Source organism: Dendrobates tinctorius, unplaced genomic scaffold (assembly GCF_039654945.1).
Source record: "Dendrobates tinctorius isolate UK_male_01 unplaced genomic scaffold, ASM3965494v1 ptg000112l, whole genome shotgun sequence".
NCBI lineage: Eukaryota > Metazoa > Chordata > Amphibia > Anura > Dendrobatidae > Dendrobates > Dendrobates tinctorius.
In genome coordinates, this window is record NW_027361780.1 from 3154106 (window position 1) to 3173226 (window position 19121).

Genomic DNA, 19121 nt, shown 5'->3' on the forward strand with positions numbered 1-19121 from the left:
GGTGGCTTCTCCAAAGTTTAAACCTAGATTTATTGGACCTTACAAGATTTTGAAGATTCTTAATCCGGTCTCTTTTCGATTGGCTCTTCCTGTTACATTTAAGATCCATAACGTGTTTCATAAGTCTCTGTTGAAGAGGTTTGTTGAGCCAGTAGTTCCTGTGGTGGCACTTCCTGACCCTGCATTGGTTGAAGGTAATGTGAAATATGAGGTTGAGAAGATACTGGATTCTCGTCTGGCTAGACAGAGACTCCAGTATTTGGTTAAGTGGAAGGGTTATGGCCAGGAGGATAATTCTTGGGTCTCTGCATCTGATATTCATGCCGAAAGATTGGTTTGGGCTTTTCATCGGGCCCATCCTGATCGGCCTGGTGGCGTGGATGAGGGTTCGGTGACCCCTCCTCAAGGGGGAGGTACAGTTGTGAGCTCATTTTCTCATTCACCTTTGATGTCCGATGAACTCCCTCTGCTGGTGAAAGGAGGTGGTGAAACTGATTTGGATGGGAGAAACCTGTCACCTGAACAGGTGGATTGCGATTGGACATCCGGAATAGCCGTAGCTGAGGAGGAACAAAAGGTCTTGCCTGGCGGCACTGACTCGAGAGCAACTGGAGCCACGGTCCTAAAACTCTCTGTAGGGAGAATTAGCCGAGGCTCAGCCTCCTCTTCCTCCGCTGAAACCACCGAGCGCGAGAGAGCATCCGCACGGACGTTCTCTCCAGAGGGATAGTGCAAGGTGAAGCGGAAGCGGGAGAAGAAGAGCGACCACCTAGCTTGACGAGAGTTCAAGCGCTGGGCCATTTGTAAATAGACCAGATTTTTATGGTCCGTATACACCTGGAAGGGAAACCGGACTCCCTCCAGGAGATGTCTCCACTCGGAAAAGGCCAACTTCATTGCCAGCAGCTCCCTGTCCCCGATGGAGTAGTTCTTCTCCGCCGGTGAGAAGGTCTTTGAGAAGAAGCAGGGATGCTTCTGACCTTGAGCATCCTTCTGGAAAAGGACTGCTCCTGCACCGACGGAAGAAGCATCTACCTCTAGGATAAAAGGTTTATCCACATCGGGACGGTGTAAGATGGGAGCGCCAGCAAAATGGGACTTTAGAGACAAGAAGGCCTTGGAGACTTGTTCAGACAAGCCTTAGGATTAGCTCCTTTCTTTGTGAGAGCAACCAGAGGAGCTACCAGTGTGGAGAAGTGGGGGATGAACTGGCGATAAATAGTTGACGAACCCCAAAAAGCGCTGCACCGCTTTGAGTGAATGTGGTTCCTGCCAGTCCATTACCGCTTGCATTTTGGCTGGATCCATAGCCAACCCCTGGGCGGAGATGATGTAGCCCAGGAACGGCAAGGACTCCAGCTCAAACTGGCACTTCTCCAGCTTGGCGAAAAGAGAGTTCGCTTGCAGACGGTCGAAGACCCTGCAGACGTCTCTCCAGTGGGAGGTCAAATCTGGTGAAAAGATGAGGATGTCATCCAGATAGACCCCCACCGAGGTAGTGAGCATATCGCAGAAGAGGTTGTTAACAAAATCCTGGAAGACAGCAGGCACATTACAGAGGCCAAACGGCATGACCAGATATTCATAATGGCCATCCCTGGTGTTAAATTCTGTCTTCCACTCATCTCCTTCGCAAATGCGGATCAGGTTGTACGCCCCCCGTAGATCTAATTTTGAAAAGATCCGGGCCCCTCGCAACCGGTCAAATAATTCAGAGATCAATGGGAGAGGGTATTTATTTTTAACCGTTATGGCGTTGAGACCTCTGTAATCAATGCAGGGACGTAACCCTCCGCTCTTCTTCTGCACGAAGAAGAACCCTGCACCAGCCGGCGACACCAACTTTCTGATAAAACCTCTTGCCAGGTTCTCCCGAATATATTGAGACATAGCCTCCGTCTCGGGGAGTGATAGCGGATGCACACAGCCTCTAGGAGGTTCCGTGCCTGGCAATAGATCTATCGGACAATCGTAAGGACGGTGCGGCGGAAGCGTCTCGGCAGATTTTTTATAGAAGACGTCCGCGTACTGATGGTATGGTTTGGGGAGAGCGGAGAGATCCGCGGGTACTTCAGCGGAAGCTACCTGAACACTGCCCCTCAGGCACCTTCCCTCACAGCCCTTGCTCCAACCCAGTATATTCCCCGAAGCCCAATCAATATGAGGGGAATGGCAATGGAGCCAGGGAACTCCGAGGAGCACCTGGTCGATGCCATCAGGCAAAATGAACAAGGACAAAATCTCACGGTGGGACGGTGAGCTTGAGAGACCGAGTGGTCCTGTCTGGTGGGTCACCTGAGATGGTAAAGGTGCACCATTAACCACCCTGATGGTCAGGGGTTGGGGCAGTAACACCAGAGGAATAGCGTGCTTTAGGGCAAAGGTCGAGGACATAAAGTTCCCTTCTGCCCCAGAATCCACCGTGACCTCTACCTCCCAGGTGGAAGCCCCGCTATCTAGGGTCCTTCAGAATACTGGTTTGGGAGAAAAGGGTTTCATATTAGTTAGACCACCACCTATGACCACTGGTCGTAATCGTTTTTTCGACCGCAGAGGACACTTGCTAGCCGAGTGACCAAACTGCCGGCACTGGTAACAGAGTGCGGAGCTTCGCACCGGACGTGGCTTGGGGCTGGTGCGGGACATCTCCATAGGTTCAGAAGGTGTAAGCTCCTGAGGGGTAAATCTTAGTGGCTCGGAGAAGGTGGGAGCCAAATTAACCCTTCGTCTGGATTGCGCACGTTCCAGCCCACACTCCGTAACCCGGAGATCAATGCGGGTGGAGATGGCAATCAACTCCTCCAAACTTGTGGGGACTTCTCTGGTTGCTAGAGCGTCTTTGACATGTTCCGCTAACCCTCTCCAAAACACAGGGACGAGTGCTTTATCAGGCCACTGTAGTTCGGAAGCCAATGTCCGGAATCGGACGGCATAATGGCTGACCGAGAAAGACCACTGTGTTAGGGCCAATAATTGGAGAGAGGTGTCGTGCATGAGCCGTGGTCCCAAAAAGACCTGCTTCAGGGCCGTGAAGAACTGAGCAGCGCCCTGAACCACAGGGTCATCACGCTCCCACAATGGAGTAGCCCACTCTAACGCCCTGCCTGATAGGAGAGAAACAATAAACCCCACCTTAGCCCGCTCTGTGGGAAATCGCGTGGCCAGTAACTCAAGCTGGATAGAGCACTGACTCACGAAACCCCTGCATGCGGTGCTGTCACAGGAAAACTTATCCGGCAACGGGAGGCAGATTATTGTCGGCATAGGCGTGGGTGTAGACACGCGTGAGACAGCCTCTGCAACTGCATGAGCAGCGGCCACTGTAGCATTCGCAGCTGAGGAGGAGCTCTCAATAGCTGTTAACCTGCTCTCCAGCTGCCGAATGTACCACTGTAGATGCTGCAGGTCTGCTATTACTAGCCAGACCCTGGCGATAGTATAATGTTAGGAACGGCGGAACGCACTAAATAAATAAATAATAAAGTGCGTTCGCTGCTCGGGGTCCACTGTGCAGAAGATTATATCACTGCTGCTAAGTAATGGCAGACGCACTATATGGCGGTATAACGCGCACGGGTTAAACGCCACCCGATGTGCGCTGAACGGACTCTGTTAGCTCACAGAGGCGCTGTAACATAAGCATAAACGCCGAGCCTGTTAGCCTCACAGGTCTCAGCTAAATTGCACGCGCGGTATACGGTCACAGGACACAGACCCAAGGCTGTGTCCGGTAAACACAGCCGCTATACGATAGTGCCGTGAGACGCGACACAATCGGACGCTAGTGTAGAGGTGCGGTGTGCACAGTGACCTATGGCTTGCCACTGACTGGCGCTGACTATCTCTCTAGTTCCCTATCCACATGCGTCATATCAGAGGGAGGGGAATCATAATAAGTCAGTCACCAGAATCATACATCCATCACCATTCACACAACTAGCAAGTAAAGTCTATACTAGCGCATTGCCGAGCGGCCATGCGGGCCTTTTATAGCCATGCGCTTCCGGGACCTTCCAGATCTCTGAGATGGGCCAATCAGATCAGGAGAAGGACCTGAGCATGTGACTCCCGATCTCCAATGGGAGATCATCTCGTGAGCATGCCCAGTAGCGTGGCGAGAGGGCTTAGCCTCTGGAGTGGTTTCCTGGAGAGCAGGCTGCGCTACCATTGCTGGTCCAGAGGTGGCAGCAACAACCAGACCCAGAGAGCTGGTCTGAGCAGGGCGTCTGGATCGCCGAGATTGCTGTGCAGGTCCCTGAGAGGTCAGAGGGGAATGGGAGACTGCTGGCTGCATGGCTTTGGATTCCTGCTGTGCAGCTGCAGGAACCCGACGCCTAACAAAAGCTAAGTTGTGTGTTTTCCCTAATGTTATATTAGTACAGCGGTGGGACCAGTGTCCGCATTAACAAGTTCCATAGTAAGGGATAGGTGCAGGGCTAGTGAGGGATTCAGGTATCCTGGTCGGCGACAGGTGAAGAGTCTGTATAGGGAACGTTAGGAGTGTTCAGGGACACTGCCTCAGGGGAGTGCAGGAGGTCTCCACGTCCCTGTTCCCTATTGTAGGGCCCACTGTTGTAACTGTCCCCGGTGTTCCCTTGTTTGTCTTGTCATTTTAGTTACCGACCTGCGGGTCGCGTCACACAGGACGAGTCACAACGTGACAGGTGATCACTGTATTACCTGTACACTATGCACTATATAAAGAGCTCCTGTGTATAATGGCCCTGGTGATCACTGTATTACCTGTACACTGACACTGTAAACTAAGTGCAGCTCTCCTGTGTAAATGTCACTTACGGTGATATTAGTATTGTGTTTTTCGATTATTGATCAGTATTGTAGTATTCGTGGTATTATTCGGTCGCTATATGGTGGTAATATGTGATCCAGTCATGGTGTGGCAGTATGTGTCCCCTGTATGTGGTATTATTTGGTTGTTATGTGGTGGTAATATGTGGCCCGGTCATGGTGTAGAGATATTTGTTCCTTGTATGTGGTATTATTCCATCACTATGCGGTGGTAATATGTGGTTCATCCATTGAAAGCATTTTTTGTCCCGTGTATGTGGTATTATTCGGTCGCTATGTAGTGGTAATATATGATCTGGTCATGATGTGGCGGCATTTGCTCCTTGTATGTGGCATTATTCGGTTACTGTGGTGGCAATATGTGGTCTGACCATGGTGTGGCGGAATATGTTCCTTGTATATGATATTATTCGGCCACTGTGGTGGTAATATGTGGTCTGGTAATGGTGCGGTACTATTTGTTCCTTGTATGTGGTATTATTGGTCATTTTAAAAATTGAAAAATAAATAAAAATATACCTAAAGAGTATTGGATATTTTAACAAATGTTTAATAAGTTGCAGTAGAGTATGGCCTTGCCAGAGGAGTATTCCTTGTCGTGGTGGTGGATTAAAAAGTCTTTTGGGCAAAACAAAAGCTGATGGCTATGTATGTGATCTGGTGTTTGATGGGAACTGCTAATGCATGATTGGTGAGGATGTGGTACAGAAGTGAAGTTTTTCCAAGAATGGGCGGTGGGACTGTGGACGGTTCGAGGGGTGGAGGCGGAGCTGAGATGAAGCCTGGGCAGAGTCTCAAGGGGGCCCCGAAAATTTTGTCAGTATGGCGCCCCAAAATCCCTAGTGGCAGCCCTGCTGCAGATTATATGTCTCATTTGTCTACAGTACACGTTTAATAAAATTAGCTTCATTTACCAAAAAAGCAGCAAAAAACCATGCTCGTTTTTGCACTTATTGCTTTCTATGGTGAAAAAATGCTGCAAAAACCCTGAAAGAGGTGACATGCTGTAGCTTTAAAAAAAAAAAAAATAAACAAAAAAAAAAAAAACCCAGCAGTTTTCCAATTCAGACTGGAAAAAAAGCTCATAGCTTTTTCTGGTACTATAAAAAGCAGCATTTCAGTTACATAAAATAAATGCATAAAAAATGCATTGTGTGAACTGAACATACCAGTGATCTCACACAACAGCCCTACAGCCCCTGGTCTCTGAGACTCCTCAAGTACAAAACAAATTTGCATATAGCCTAATCCAAAAAACAGATGTGTGTTAAAATGGTTTCACTTTTTTTTTTAAGCAAATGTATATTTTTAAGGACCAACAGCTCTTGACTTGGGAATATCACAGCTACCAGGTTTTGAGTACGTTCTATTAAACCACACAAGACAATGCAAGAAATCTACTGTACACACAGAACTTCCCTTTGATGAAGGCACTGATAGGAAGACTTCCTTTATCTGTCCTCTGAGATGCGATATAAAATAACAAATGTGTAATAAATTCAGTACAAACATATATTTCCATATATGCACTCTGCAAAGGTTAAACAATCCTATAAAGTGTAGCACATTTCCTACTGATATAGGACTTTTCTACTATTTACAGTGTAAGGTTATTTTAATAAAATGTGACTTAACCTATTTCTTGAAGTAATACACTATTCATAAAACAGAAAAATGAGGACACCTCTGAGGACATACTTGTTTTGTTTTTACTGAAATACATTTATTTTTGAAATATGGAAACTCTGAGGTGTGTGGCACTAGAATATAGACAAAGGTGATGTATGGGTATTTTGGCACAGATAATTATAATTTCACCAACTGGCAGAAAAAACATCATGGTTCACCACAGGGCTGACAAATGTTTTAATTTATGTAATAAATCAATAGTACACATGAAAACTAGCAGTTTTGTAATATATCTTATCAGACAAATCTCCTTCTTTCTCTACCAGAATTGATCAGTCATTATCAAAATTCTCAATTCTGAGGTAAAATCTGTATTCAGTGAAGACTTTCCCATTACTGAGATAGGAGATGGCGGCTGCCACTGATAAGATTCTATGTAGATGGAGAGGAGAGGGAGGGGCTCTGCCTACAGCTCCTTCCGCCTACATAGAATTGTATTTGTAGCAGCTTTTGATTATCACTGTCCTAACTATAGAAGCTACAGCAGGATGTGCATGATAGTCCGACTCCACAGCTCACTGTCTATGGACTTTATACACGGAGAGCCTGGTGTGGGCGGGGTTAGCTTTCTCAGCTATGCTGCATTCTAAATTAAAAAGCTCCGATTTCATCAGAACAGCTGCACCAAGTAAACAATGGATCCAGGATCTATTTTCCTACATTATGCTGCTCTTAGATGAGGTAGCAAAAACCTGCTGACAGATTCCCTTTAATAAATAAGGATCCATGCCCTATTTTCCATTCCTAGTTATGTCCCTTCACAAAATCAAATTCTGACAAACTGAAAGAGAAAGGAGATTTCTTTTTAATTATGTGGTCCTCACTGTGCCAGCACTGACTCAAGAAACTTTTGTAACCAAGAGTTATTTTATGCTACGAAATTGGAAGTGCTCAATATTGAGGGAATTAAAAATGATTGTCAAATTAGACAATAACTCTAATCTAGAAATGAGAAAGTGGGGCTAATGGTGTCACTTTTATGAATGAATAGAACAATGTATTGCGTCCATGAATAGCAAATAATGGGATGTCAGGCTTTCATTTTATGGAATATGTAAGAGATATTTATGTTAAGTGTACTCTACCTCGATCTGTGCCATCAGTGCTTGCCAAGGAGTCACTATCGCTGGGAGTTCTGGACCTGACATGATTTACCACAGACCGCCTGGTTTTTCTAGATACTGATTGATGCTGTTTTTCTTCTTTTGGTGGGGTTGGTTTTAGAAGCGGTTTTGCAAGTTGAACACTGGGGCTAAAATAACAGAATTAAAATAAATTACAGCACATCAATACTGTGAAGATTGCAAGTCAAAGTTCATGCTATTTTTTTTTTTTATCAATTTACTCATTAAGAGTATGTACACTTTCCAGGATGTACAGGGATTGAACTGCAGAATACTGGTGTAATGTTATTTTCTCTGATGAAGCCCTCTTCAGACTATTGTAGATATCTGGAAGAGTGATTGTCCAGAGAAGAAGAGGTGAACATTACTATGAGTCCTGTGTCATACCAACAGCAAAGCATCCTGAGACCATTCATGTGTAGGGTTGCTTTTCATCCAGTGGAGTGGGCTCACTCATAATATTACTTAAGAATACTACCATGAATAAAGAATAGGATCTAAACGTCTTCTACCAAGAGAAAATCAACTTATTTCCTTCTGGGAGCCGCAGGCTTTCAGTCATGGGTGTGTACATGAATTGGCTACAGTATCTAATCACAGCACCCCTCAAGATATTGTGAGTGATAGCAGAAAAGACGGAACATTGATGAACAGCCAACTCTACAGCTCATCTGTGCAAAGAAAACTGTCAATCAACGTACTGTGATCAGTGTCTACTTCATGTACACCCCTATGACTGAAAGCCAATGGCTCCTGGGAGGAAATAAGTTCATTTTCACCTGGTAGACTTACTTTCAAGTAAGGTGAACAGAAACCTTTGTATTGATATATACCTGTAGATAAACCCTGTATTTTTAAGTACCCTATATACTCGCATAAAAGCCAAGATTTTCAGCCCATTTTTTGGGCGTGTATTTTGTATGGAGCATCTTATGGGGCCCATCATGAACTGTATGGAGCATTATATGGGGCTCCTGATTCAATATGGATATTCAAAACATTTAACCTACTGATGTCTCAATTAATTTTACTTTTATTGGTATCTATATTTATTTTTGAAAATGTACCAGTAGCTGCTGCATTTCCCACCCTCGGCTTATATAAGTTTTCCCAGTTTTTTGTGGCAAAATTAGGGGGGGTCGGCTTATACTCGGGTCGGCTTATACGAGTATATACGGTAAATAGCGTTTTCTAAAGTGACAGGTTCCCTTTAAAACCTTCTGAAATGCTTATAATTGTAATTCAATAATCAGAATCATCTGACTAAAAGATCTGAAAACACTGAAGAAGCAAACTTTGTGAAAACCAAAATTTGTGTCACTCTCAAAACCTTTGGCCATAACCTTTGGTACATATATGAGAATTAAGATGGGGAACATTATATGTGTTGTGTTAATCAGCATTATATTATAGAGCAGAAGATTTGTAGAAGATATAGGTTGTAAATATATTTTTATGTTTGGCATAACTTTATTGTTATTCATGGATATGAATCCCTGCTCCTCTAAACGTATGAGTCCAGGGGGAGGACTTACTCAGTGATTAACAGCAAACTCTTTATGCACGTGTAGGGGATTGAGCAGAATAACCCTTTAATGCCACCTCCCCTTTAAGGAGTTCCAATATTAACATATATTGTAAATGATGTACAGATCTTATGCTGTTTTGGTACTGCTACACTTTAGTGTATTACCTCCTGTTCATTGGTACTGCCACATTATGTGTTACCATGATGTAATATATTGTATTATCTTGTATTGTATGCCGTATATTAATGATTAGATTAGGGTAAGCCAGTGCATCCTTCGGGTTCAATAGTGGAGGGCACTGTTAGTATATAGTTCCATAGACTGGGTAAGTGTAGTTCTGTTGTGGGCCACTAGATAGGGGTATGTTAGTGCGTCTTGTTAGGTATAGTTGATAGGTAGTTCACCTAAGGGTTAACTGTAGGATGAGCTGCTATGGGTTAAGCAAGTGTAGATTATAGGAATAAGTTAGAAGGGAGAGCACACCCGACAAGTCCACAAGGGCTCTAGGCCCAGGACGCCATAGCAGCTACGCAACGTTAATGAAAAGCACGGGCACAGTCAGAAGGGTGCTGGATAAGATCTGAGCACCCAGGGAAATTGCAGTTTATGACAGCAGCGGGAACGGAAAGGAAGAAGTGGTCCAAGGGTCGTGCAGGGCACAGAGTATTCACAATGTGGCAGATCTTAAATACGGCTGAAGCCTGCAAGTCTGAGGTGAAACGGATGAATGGGATCCCCTATATCTTGAAGTCTCACAGGAGTGATGCTGGTGTACCGCCTAGGGTGCTACTACCCTGGAATTTGCATGAGGACATAGAAAACAAGCAAGGAAAAGTGCAGGAGGAAGGCTGTGTGAACTGTAATGTAACTGATGTGTCCGGGGCCGTTGAAGATCGTAAAATCGTTGATTTCGCATAAGAACCGGTATCTGTGTCCGATATTTCAACCCTGAGGACTGGAACCAAGTGTGCGGGAGCTGGGTCGCTCTGCTGTGGAATCCCTGATGGTGGACCAGCACCTCAAACATGTACGCCGGTAGAAGCTGATGGTTTCTCTGTGGGAGGAAGTCAGGACACCAAAGCCCCGGTGTCCTCGGCTATGACTACCATCCTTGCCCCCTCTTACACACGCTTACACAAGGAAAGCTGACAATCACTTGGTAGGATAACCTACATAGTTACACACAGTGAAAAAAGACACAGGTCCATCAAGCGCAACCTCTCTCAACCAGGTATACATTTTCTATCATGAAATGAATTGTTATTTTGAATCTTTTACAATAAATTATATATCAATCTGCTCAACTCCTACAGATCAGGGTGCATACAGATAGACAGCATGTTCAACATGACACGTTCCTTTTAATATTTCTAAAAATACAAAATAAATAGAGAAATTATTGTAATGTATTATTATTATTAACTTACACAACACAAATAAGTAAAATCCATAAGTGCAATGATTCCGTGCCTATCGAAAGCCTTCAGCTCTTTCCTTTAACAAGTATTACTCATGCACAGTCACAACTAAAGACAGGCTGACAGTTTTCAGTCATGTACAGTAGTAGTAAAGCTTTGCCTACTGATTCACTACTGATCATTGTTTGTAGACTGACTTGAACATCTAGTCTTTCCTGATAAAGCCTTTTATTATATTAATCAGAAAATATTTTCTGTTTGTTTTTTTGTAAGGGTATGGCAGGACCGATCATACCCCTCTCCCCTAAAGACAGCGTCTGCAGGAACTGTACGGGAATATATGTTAGAATACGGTTTTATTGTATTGCATTGTATGAGTAATGTAAAACTCCATTGAATGTTATAGGTACTGATATGTGTAGGAAATGTATTGTGGATGTATAATGTATTTTATGCAAAACATTTAGGGATAAGCTTAGGCTAGCATAAGGTATAGAATAGGATATGGGATATAGCGTTAGTATCAGATATAAGCTATGGAAAGTGCCGTTATGGGCACAGTAGATTCAGGAAGTATGAAGTAGATGTGAGATATGGAAAATGATATCATTTTGATATCTGATAGAGTTCCCTGTAGGATGCTGTGACCAAAAATATTTGGTCCCAAACTTAGCCCCTCCCCTTGGGATTTCTCAAGACCAATGTTTTTTTTAATTAACTCTAGCAAGCAGGCCTTTGAAGCTCTCTCCAGGGGAGGTGGGGGGCACAAAGACCATAGACCCTGTGCTTCCCAGCACCAAGTTCTGCAATTATCACCGATAAGGGAAGCCTTTCTGACGACCATTTGCCCTCGGCGCAGTTCCCTGACTGACCTGGGGCAAGTGGCGGCGCCAGAGAGCCCATCCCTGCTGGGCCCTTCTCTACCTTCCCCGGACGTGAGTGAAGTCGACACACCCCTTCCCCTGTGCGATCCGTCACAGTAGATATGCACAGGTTTAGGAACAGTTAAAGGTAGGGGACCAGCCCAGCCAATGGGAAGGGGCGAAGTTATAATATGGGAAGCTTTTCCTTATTAAGATCAGATAGAGTTAGAGATTAATTGTGGTTAGTTGTCATGGTAGAAGTTCAAGACCAGTGGGCTTGAGGGCACAAATGGATACGGACTGTCAGGAAACATGAGAACGGCCACTGAAAACTTCAGCGGATCTCCCCGGAAAATTCGGACCCTGAGGCCTGAATTAGGCATGGAGAAGCCTGCATTAGTCTCTTTACACAAGGGAAAGCCATACTTATACAGTACACACACAGCACAAAGGAAATGGGACACCATTTACTTGTGGAGTGCCCGGGTGTCAATACACAGCATTCTTTCAACCATAACTATAGCCCTGTGCACTTTACATTTTGAAGATCTCACACAGATAAGTCTATCTTTTCAGATTTAAAGGTGCAGTTTGCATTGTGAACACATGTTCCCATAACTCTTGTTTCCTGATAATCAGCCAATTTAACATTTTTACACCTAATGACAGCCATAGCACGTCATGGCCGGGTGTCAGTTCCTGCTCCATACCATGCTATGTCCATCATGACTTTGAACTGTCACTGCGTGTCAGTGACAGCTAAGAGGCATGGGAAGAGGTGCAGGGACTCATGCTGTCGGTCTGGTCAGTCAGTCAGTAAAGGCCCCTTTACATTTAGCGATGCACCAGCGATCCCGACCAGCGATATGACCCGGTCAGGATTTGCTGGTGCATCGCTAAATGATCGCTAGTGAGCTTCCACACAGGAAGATCTCACAGCGATACAGCGGACGATACTTACCTTTCAGACGCGGCGATCCTGACGTCCTCCCGTCCGCGTCCACGCGTCGCTCGCCGGCGCCAGCAGGAAGCGCCCGACAAGAAATGGAGCTGCGCGATCAGCGACGGACAGCGGGGGAGCCGGTCGGAGGTAAGTATCACACATAACGATATCGCTAGCGATATCGCTGCTGCGTCACCAAATCGGTGATGCTTTAGTGATATCGCTATGTGTAAAACCCCCTTTAGTCAATCGGCCCCCGACGATTTTTGCCATGGTGACCTGGGGTCATCTGGATCACCAAGAAACGGAAAGCTTCTGAGGCCATGCACAATGTTGATGGATTGCAAAGCATTATAACTGCAATCAAAGTAAAAAAGTGAAAGTCCTATAGAGGGACTAAGTAAAAAAGTTTTCAAAAAATGTAAAAATATCACCATATTTAGGAGAAATTGCACAACAATTTTTGGGGTCTGTTTTCTCCTAAGTAAGGTGATACCCCATATTTGGATGTCATGGACGTGGTTTGTGGAACCACTGTGCCACGGACCGTGGAGAGCCTGGAGGGGCGTGACTAAGCGAGCACCTGACTGTTCAGTAGAGCCTCTGATAGTGAGATTAGACTTGGCTCCCAATGAATGCCAGGTGCCACTCCAGGACAGACCATCGGACGCGCAGCAGCTGGACCCAGAGGACAGACTGGATGGAGCAGCAGGCAGAGTTTTTATCAGAGTGCAGCAGGCAGGATCTGCACCGGAGCACAGCAGGCAGGATCTGCACCATAGCGCAGCAGGCAGGATCTGCACCAGAGTGCAGCAGCACAACACACAAGAACACATTGACCATAAGTCCTGAATGTAAAAATATATATACTTTATTATATTATAAATAAAGGTACTTGAGGTATTTTAAAAGTAGCAAAGCATCAGTGTTTTATAATATAAAAATATACATAAGAGGGCAGTACTATCCATTTCATAAGGGCATATTATTGCAATAAATGGTGCTAACAAATATATATATCTCAACAGTGAAAAAAAAAAATTAATATATTCATAAGTAAGGTGCATACAAATTAGTAAAAATTGTATATCAATTCCCTATAGGTGTACATCATAATTACACAAATAAGAAAACGTATATAAAGTGCAAAAAATATATAGGTATTAAGGTGCAATATTAGTGCAAAAATAGTGGACACCATATGTGTCACTGCATAGATATACCACATGAATAATGGGAATAATACCCAGTAGCACCAATAGGTGTCAGTATATGCATAGTCATGGACCAGGAAAATTTCTGAAAACAGCATTAGACATCAAAGAGTATGGTAAGTATAAGGTATAACTTACAAGCTACACTGCATCTGCTCTGGACAGCCGCCTTCCCCAACATGTGTTTCGGACCTTAGCCTTCGTCAGGGGGAAGAATCTGCACCAGAGCGCAGCAGGCAGGATCTGCACCAGAGCGCAGCAGGCAGGATCTGCACCAGAGTGCAGCAGGCAGGATCTGTGCCAGAGGGCAGCAGGGACTGGTATGCAACCTTACACAACATAGACTGCAAAACAGGAAGGATGCTCAGGCACCTCCCCAGTGGGGTGGAAGCAATATATACACAATGCCTCTCGGCCGTTGGGTTGAGGAGGAAATAGCAAGTGCACGCGCTGGCCCTTTAAGAGGGTTGGAGCGCACGCCTGTCCTAAGAACATGGCTGGAAACCTGGCTGAAAGCTCTGCTGGAAGCATGCAGAGCATGGGGAAGGGAAGAACCGACCTCAGCACGAGTGAGTGAAGTGACACGCCGGAGAACCTGCCTGTCAGAGCAGGGCTCCGGTGTGGTGCTAACAGCGGGCATAAACCACTGTTTGGGCGCATGGCAGAGCTCAGAAGGGAAGGAGCATGGTTTGACTTTTTGAACACAAAATTGGCTGGAATCGAGAGCAGATGCCATGTCGCTATTTTGTGCGATATATTTTTCTCATTTAAAGGCATAAAAATTAAAAGCTTGAAAAATGCGAAATTTTCTAAATTGGTGCCAAATTAACGATTGTTTCACAAATAAACGCAAGTCATATCAAAGAAATTTTACCACTATGATGAAGTACAATATGTCCCGAAAAAACCTTCTCAAAATCAGCGGGATCCGTTGAAGTGCTCCAGAGTTATTACCTCATAATGTGACAGTGGTCAGATTAAAAAAATTAGGCCTGGTCATTAACCTAGAAAGTGGCTCGATCCTTAAGGGGTTAAGCAGACTGCTGATCAACTGACAAACAAGCAAGACACTTGTTTATAGGGTGAAATGATTATTAAGCTTATTTAAAAAAAATCATTGCTCTCGTCAGCACATGTCCTGTTCAGCGATGCCAAGCACAATGAGAGCCTATTCGCAGAACAATTGTTAATAGATCATTCAGTGCAAAAATAAGCTATTAAATGAGCACCAATCAGGAAAGATGTAGCGGATCGGAGGTCGTTTTCAGCTGCAGGTTGTGCAATGTAAATGTAAAACCGTATTAGTCATCTGACTGCTGTCCAGTTAGTTTCACGGATAGCACACTGACACTGACAGTTTGCAAAAAATAAACAGAGACCTGTCCTACTCTGCTTTTCTAGATGAACTAATATTAGCATTGAGTCATATATTAAAAATAACAAATGTCAATACGCTGTAGCAATGTGAGGTAGCTTAAAACATAACTTTTAATCTATGATCAAATAAAATCTAAAACAACAATTCCTAAAATTAGCCCAGACGAGCTTAAAGAGCAAAGACAGTGTAATAACACATCACCTACACATCACAACATGAGTGCCACATCCCTTTCACTGACCAACCTGTAGCAAGGATTCTTCCTGGCAGTACTAGATGGTGACGAAAAAAAACAAGTAACTAATGTAGGTGTCAAAGGGTAAGGGTACACAGTCCTTCTTGATTGTACTGTATATACACAAATAAGAGATTGGAACACTCTCGCCTGAAATGAAGCTCAGGAGTCAAATAGCTGGGTCTGACATAGCCTTTCAGATGGTTTCATTGTCACCATGTCATGCCCAGGGTATAATCAGGTGCGAGGTGCGCTGCTCCCAAGCATGGAACCATCTGAAAGGCTATGCTGGACAAGGCTACCTGATTCCTGAGCTTCATTCTTTATAGAGTCGAGAAGGACTGTGTACCCTCACCGTCTGACAGGAGTATCTTTATCACACTGATTGACCTACATGTTATTTGATTGTGCTCATCATCATCATCTAGTACTGCCAAGGAAAATCCTTGCTACAGGTTTGTCAGTAAAAGAGACGTTGCATTCATGTTTTGATGTGTTTATTTCACTGCCTTTGCACTTTAGGTCAGGCTGGACTAATTTTAGGTATTGATGTTTTAGATTTTATTTGATCATAGATTAAAAATTATGTTTTAAGCTCACAAACAATGCTACAGCGTGCTATTCTATGTGGCCGAACTTTCCCATTTACAGCAAGTGAATAGATTGGTGAAAAATAAATGGATGGCACATTGATGACAACCTTTGGCTAGTTGCTTTTCACTGACTGGTTGCTTTAAGAGACTTGGGAAACCTCCTTGTGTTTTGTTTGTTTGGGGCTTTTTTGCATGTAAAAAAATAGATGACACAAGAGTTGTAAAAATATTCTGTATGCACAATCTATATGGCATTGCTATATACACTCACTGGCCACTTTATTAGGTACACCTGTCCAACTGTGTGTTAAGACTTAATTTCTAATCAGCCAATCACATGGCGGCAACTCAGTGCATTTAGGCATGTAGACATGGTCAAGACAATCTCCTGCAGTTCAAACCGAGCATCAGTATGGGGAAGAAAGGTGATTTGAGTGCCTTTGAACGTGGCATGATTGTTGGTGCCAGAAGGGCTGGTCTGAGTATTTCAGAAACTGCTGATCTACTGGGATTTTCACGCACAACCATCTCTAGGGTTTACAGAGAATGGTCCGAAAAAGAAAAAAAATCCAGTGAGCGGCAGTTCTGTGGCCGGAAATGCCTTGTTGATGCCAGAGGTCAGAGGAGAATGGGCAGACTGGTTCGAGCTGATAGAAAGGCAACAGTGACTCAAATTGCCACCCGTTACAACCAAGGTAGGCAGAAGAGCATCTCTGAACGCACAGTGCGTCGAACTTTGAGGCAGATGGGCTACAGCAGCAGAAGACCACACTGGGTACCACTCCTCTCAGCTAAGAACAGGAAACTGAGGCTACAATTTGCACAAGCTCATCGAAATTGGACAGTAGAAGATTGGAAAAACGTTGCCTGGTCTGATGAGTCTCGATTTCTGCTGCGACATTCGGATGGTAGGGTCAGAATTTGGCGTAAACAACATGAAAGCATGGATCCATCCAGCCTTGTATCAACGGTTCAGGCTGGTGGTGGTGGTGTCATGGTGTGGGGAATTTTTTCTTGGCACTCTTTGGGCCCCTTGGTACCAATTGAGCATCGTTGCAACGCCACAGCCTACCTGAGTATTGTTGCTGACCATGTCCATCCCTTTATGACCACAATGTACCCAACATCTGATGGCTACTTTCAGCAGGATAATGCGCCATGTCATAAAGCTCGAATCATCTCAGATTGGTTTCTTGAACATGACAATGAGTTCACTGTACTCAAATGGCCTCCTCAGTCACCAGATCTCAATCCAATAGAGCATCTTTGGGATGTGGTGGAACGGGAGATTCGCATCAGGGATGTGCAGCCGACAAATCTGCGCCAACTGTGTGATGCCATCATGTCAATATGGTCCAAAATCTCTGAGGAATGCTTCCAGCACCTTGTTGAATCTCTGCCACGAAGAATTGAGGCAGTTCTGAAGGCAAAAGGGGGTCCAACCCCTTACTAGCATGGTGTACCTAATAAAGTGGCCAGTGAGTGTATATATCTGTAATCAGGAGTGATATAGAACAGAAGGTTGGCTGTACCCACTAAGATCATCAATGATTATCTGGGCCAGTATGGTGGCTGAGTAGTGTTGAGCGATACCGTTCGATACCCAAAAATATCGTATCGGATGGTATCGCCCGATACGAAAAAAATATCGGGTATCGCCGATTCCGATACCGGAAGTCCCATTCAAGTCAATGGTACTTACGGTATCCGAATTTAAAAAAGCCCTTTATTTCCTTGTTGGCTAATTCTACATAATTGAAAACAAATAAGAATCATGTAGAATGTATTGTGGGAGGTGGAGGAGACATTAAAGGCATAGTGGTTTATTCAAATCACATGGCATAGCATTAATTCCAATTTTTTTTCAAGACGTTCGGCGTTAAAAAGGTATTGACTATGTTAACCTTTTTTATATTTTGTCAGATATGTATGTTTCACAACTTCCATGCTCTTCACCTTCTTTTGTACTTCTCCCACACTTTCTCCTTCATGATCCGCAGCAGTAGAATTTTTTTCATCAACTTTTACTTCACCTTATTCATCTTCTTCTTCTTCATCTTCTTCCCATTAATTTTTTTTTCCATTCTTCATATTCTTCTTATTCAGCTATTATTAATTTTAATATGCTATTTCTTCATCTTCTTCCTATTCTTCTTTGTCTTCATTTTCTTATGGTGACAGGCATTCCTGTAGTACTTATCTATAAAAGTTATAAGATTACACCTTACGTTCTGCCTGTCACTAAAGATTTACAACAGGATTTGTCCGCGTTCAGTTTGGCCTGCAGCAGCAGGCATTTTCCAGGGGCACCACGAAGAGGAACGGACTCACCCCCATTTACTGCTTAGTCTTCTTCTGCTTATAATTTTGATTTCTTCTATGCTGATTTTTAGTCTTATGCTTAATGTTCTTCTGCTTTCTGTTCTTCTGCTTTTGCTTCTTGTTCTTCTGTCTTTTTTTCTGTATCTTGGTGGTTGTCTTCATGTTCTTTGTCCTCTTGGTCTTATTATTTAGGGTCATATTTCTGGTCTTCTTTGGTGTGGTCTTCAGGGTCGTCGTCATGAAGATCAACAAGGATTACCAAAGACAATTTCAAAAAGCTTGATCTTGGAAATGTAGCAGAAGGTACAAGAAGGCTGAGAAACTGGCGAGAACCAGCAGACAGTGCTGGCACCCGGATGGGTAGCAGAAGGAACAAGAGCCAATGGCACTACCGAGGACCAACTGACGGTGCTGGACCACGGTTACTAAGCAGAAGGTACCTGTGCTAAAAAGCACTACCAAGGACCAGCTGAGGGTGCTGGACCTCGGATACCGAGATGGAGGCACCTAGGCCAAAGGCTGTAGCGAGAACCAGCAGACAGTGCTGGCACCCGGATGGGTAGCAGAAGGAACAAGAGCCAATGGCACTACCGAGGACCAACTGACGGTGCTGGACCACGGTTACTAAGCAGAAGGTACCTGTGCTAAAAAGCACTACCAAGGACCAGCTGACGGTGCTGGACCTCGGATACTGAGATGGAGGCACCTAGGCCAAAGGCTGTGGCGAGAACCAGCAGACAGTGCTGGCACCCGGATGGGTAGCAGAAGGAACAAGAGCCAATGGCACTACCGAGGACCAACTGACGGTGCTGGACCACGGTTACTAAGCAGAAGGTACCTGTGCTAAAAAGCACTACCAAGGACCAGCTGACAGTGCTGGACCTCAGATTCCGAGATGGAGGCACCTAGGCCAAAGGCTGTGGCGAGAACCAGCAGACAGTGCTGGCACCCGGATGGGTAGCAGAAGGAACAAGAGCCAATGGCACTACCGAGGACCAACTGAC

General features: G+C 44.5%; 1 protein-coding gene across 1 annotated transcript in view; it reads right to left on the reverse strand.

Annotated features, from left to right (window-relative positions):
• Positions 1–19121, reverse strand: part of VWA3B (von Willebrand factor A domain containing 3B) — a 347179-nt gene that overhangs the window by 77764 nt on the left and 250294 nt on the right. The window contains exon 27 of the mRNA XM_073589743.1: positions 7584–7750. Coding sequence (XP_073445844.1) covers positions 7584–7750 — 167 coding nt within the window. The remainder of the gene's footprint in view (positions 1–7583; positions 7751–19121) is intronic.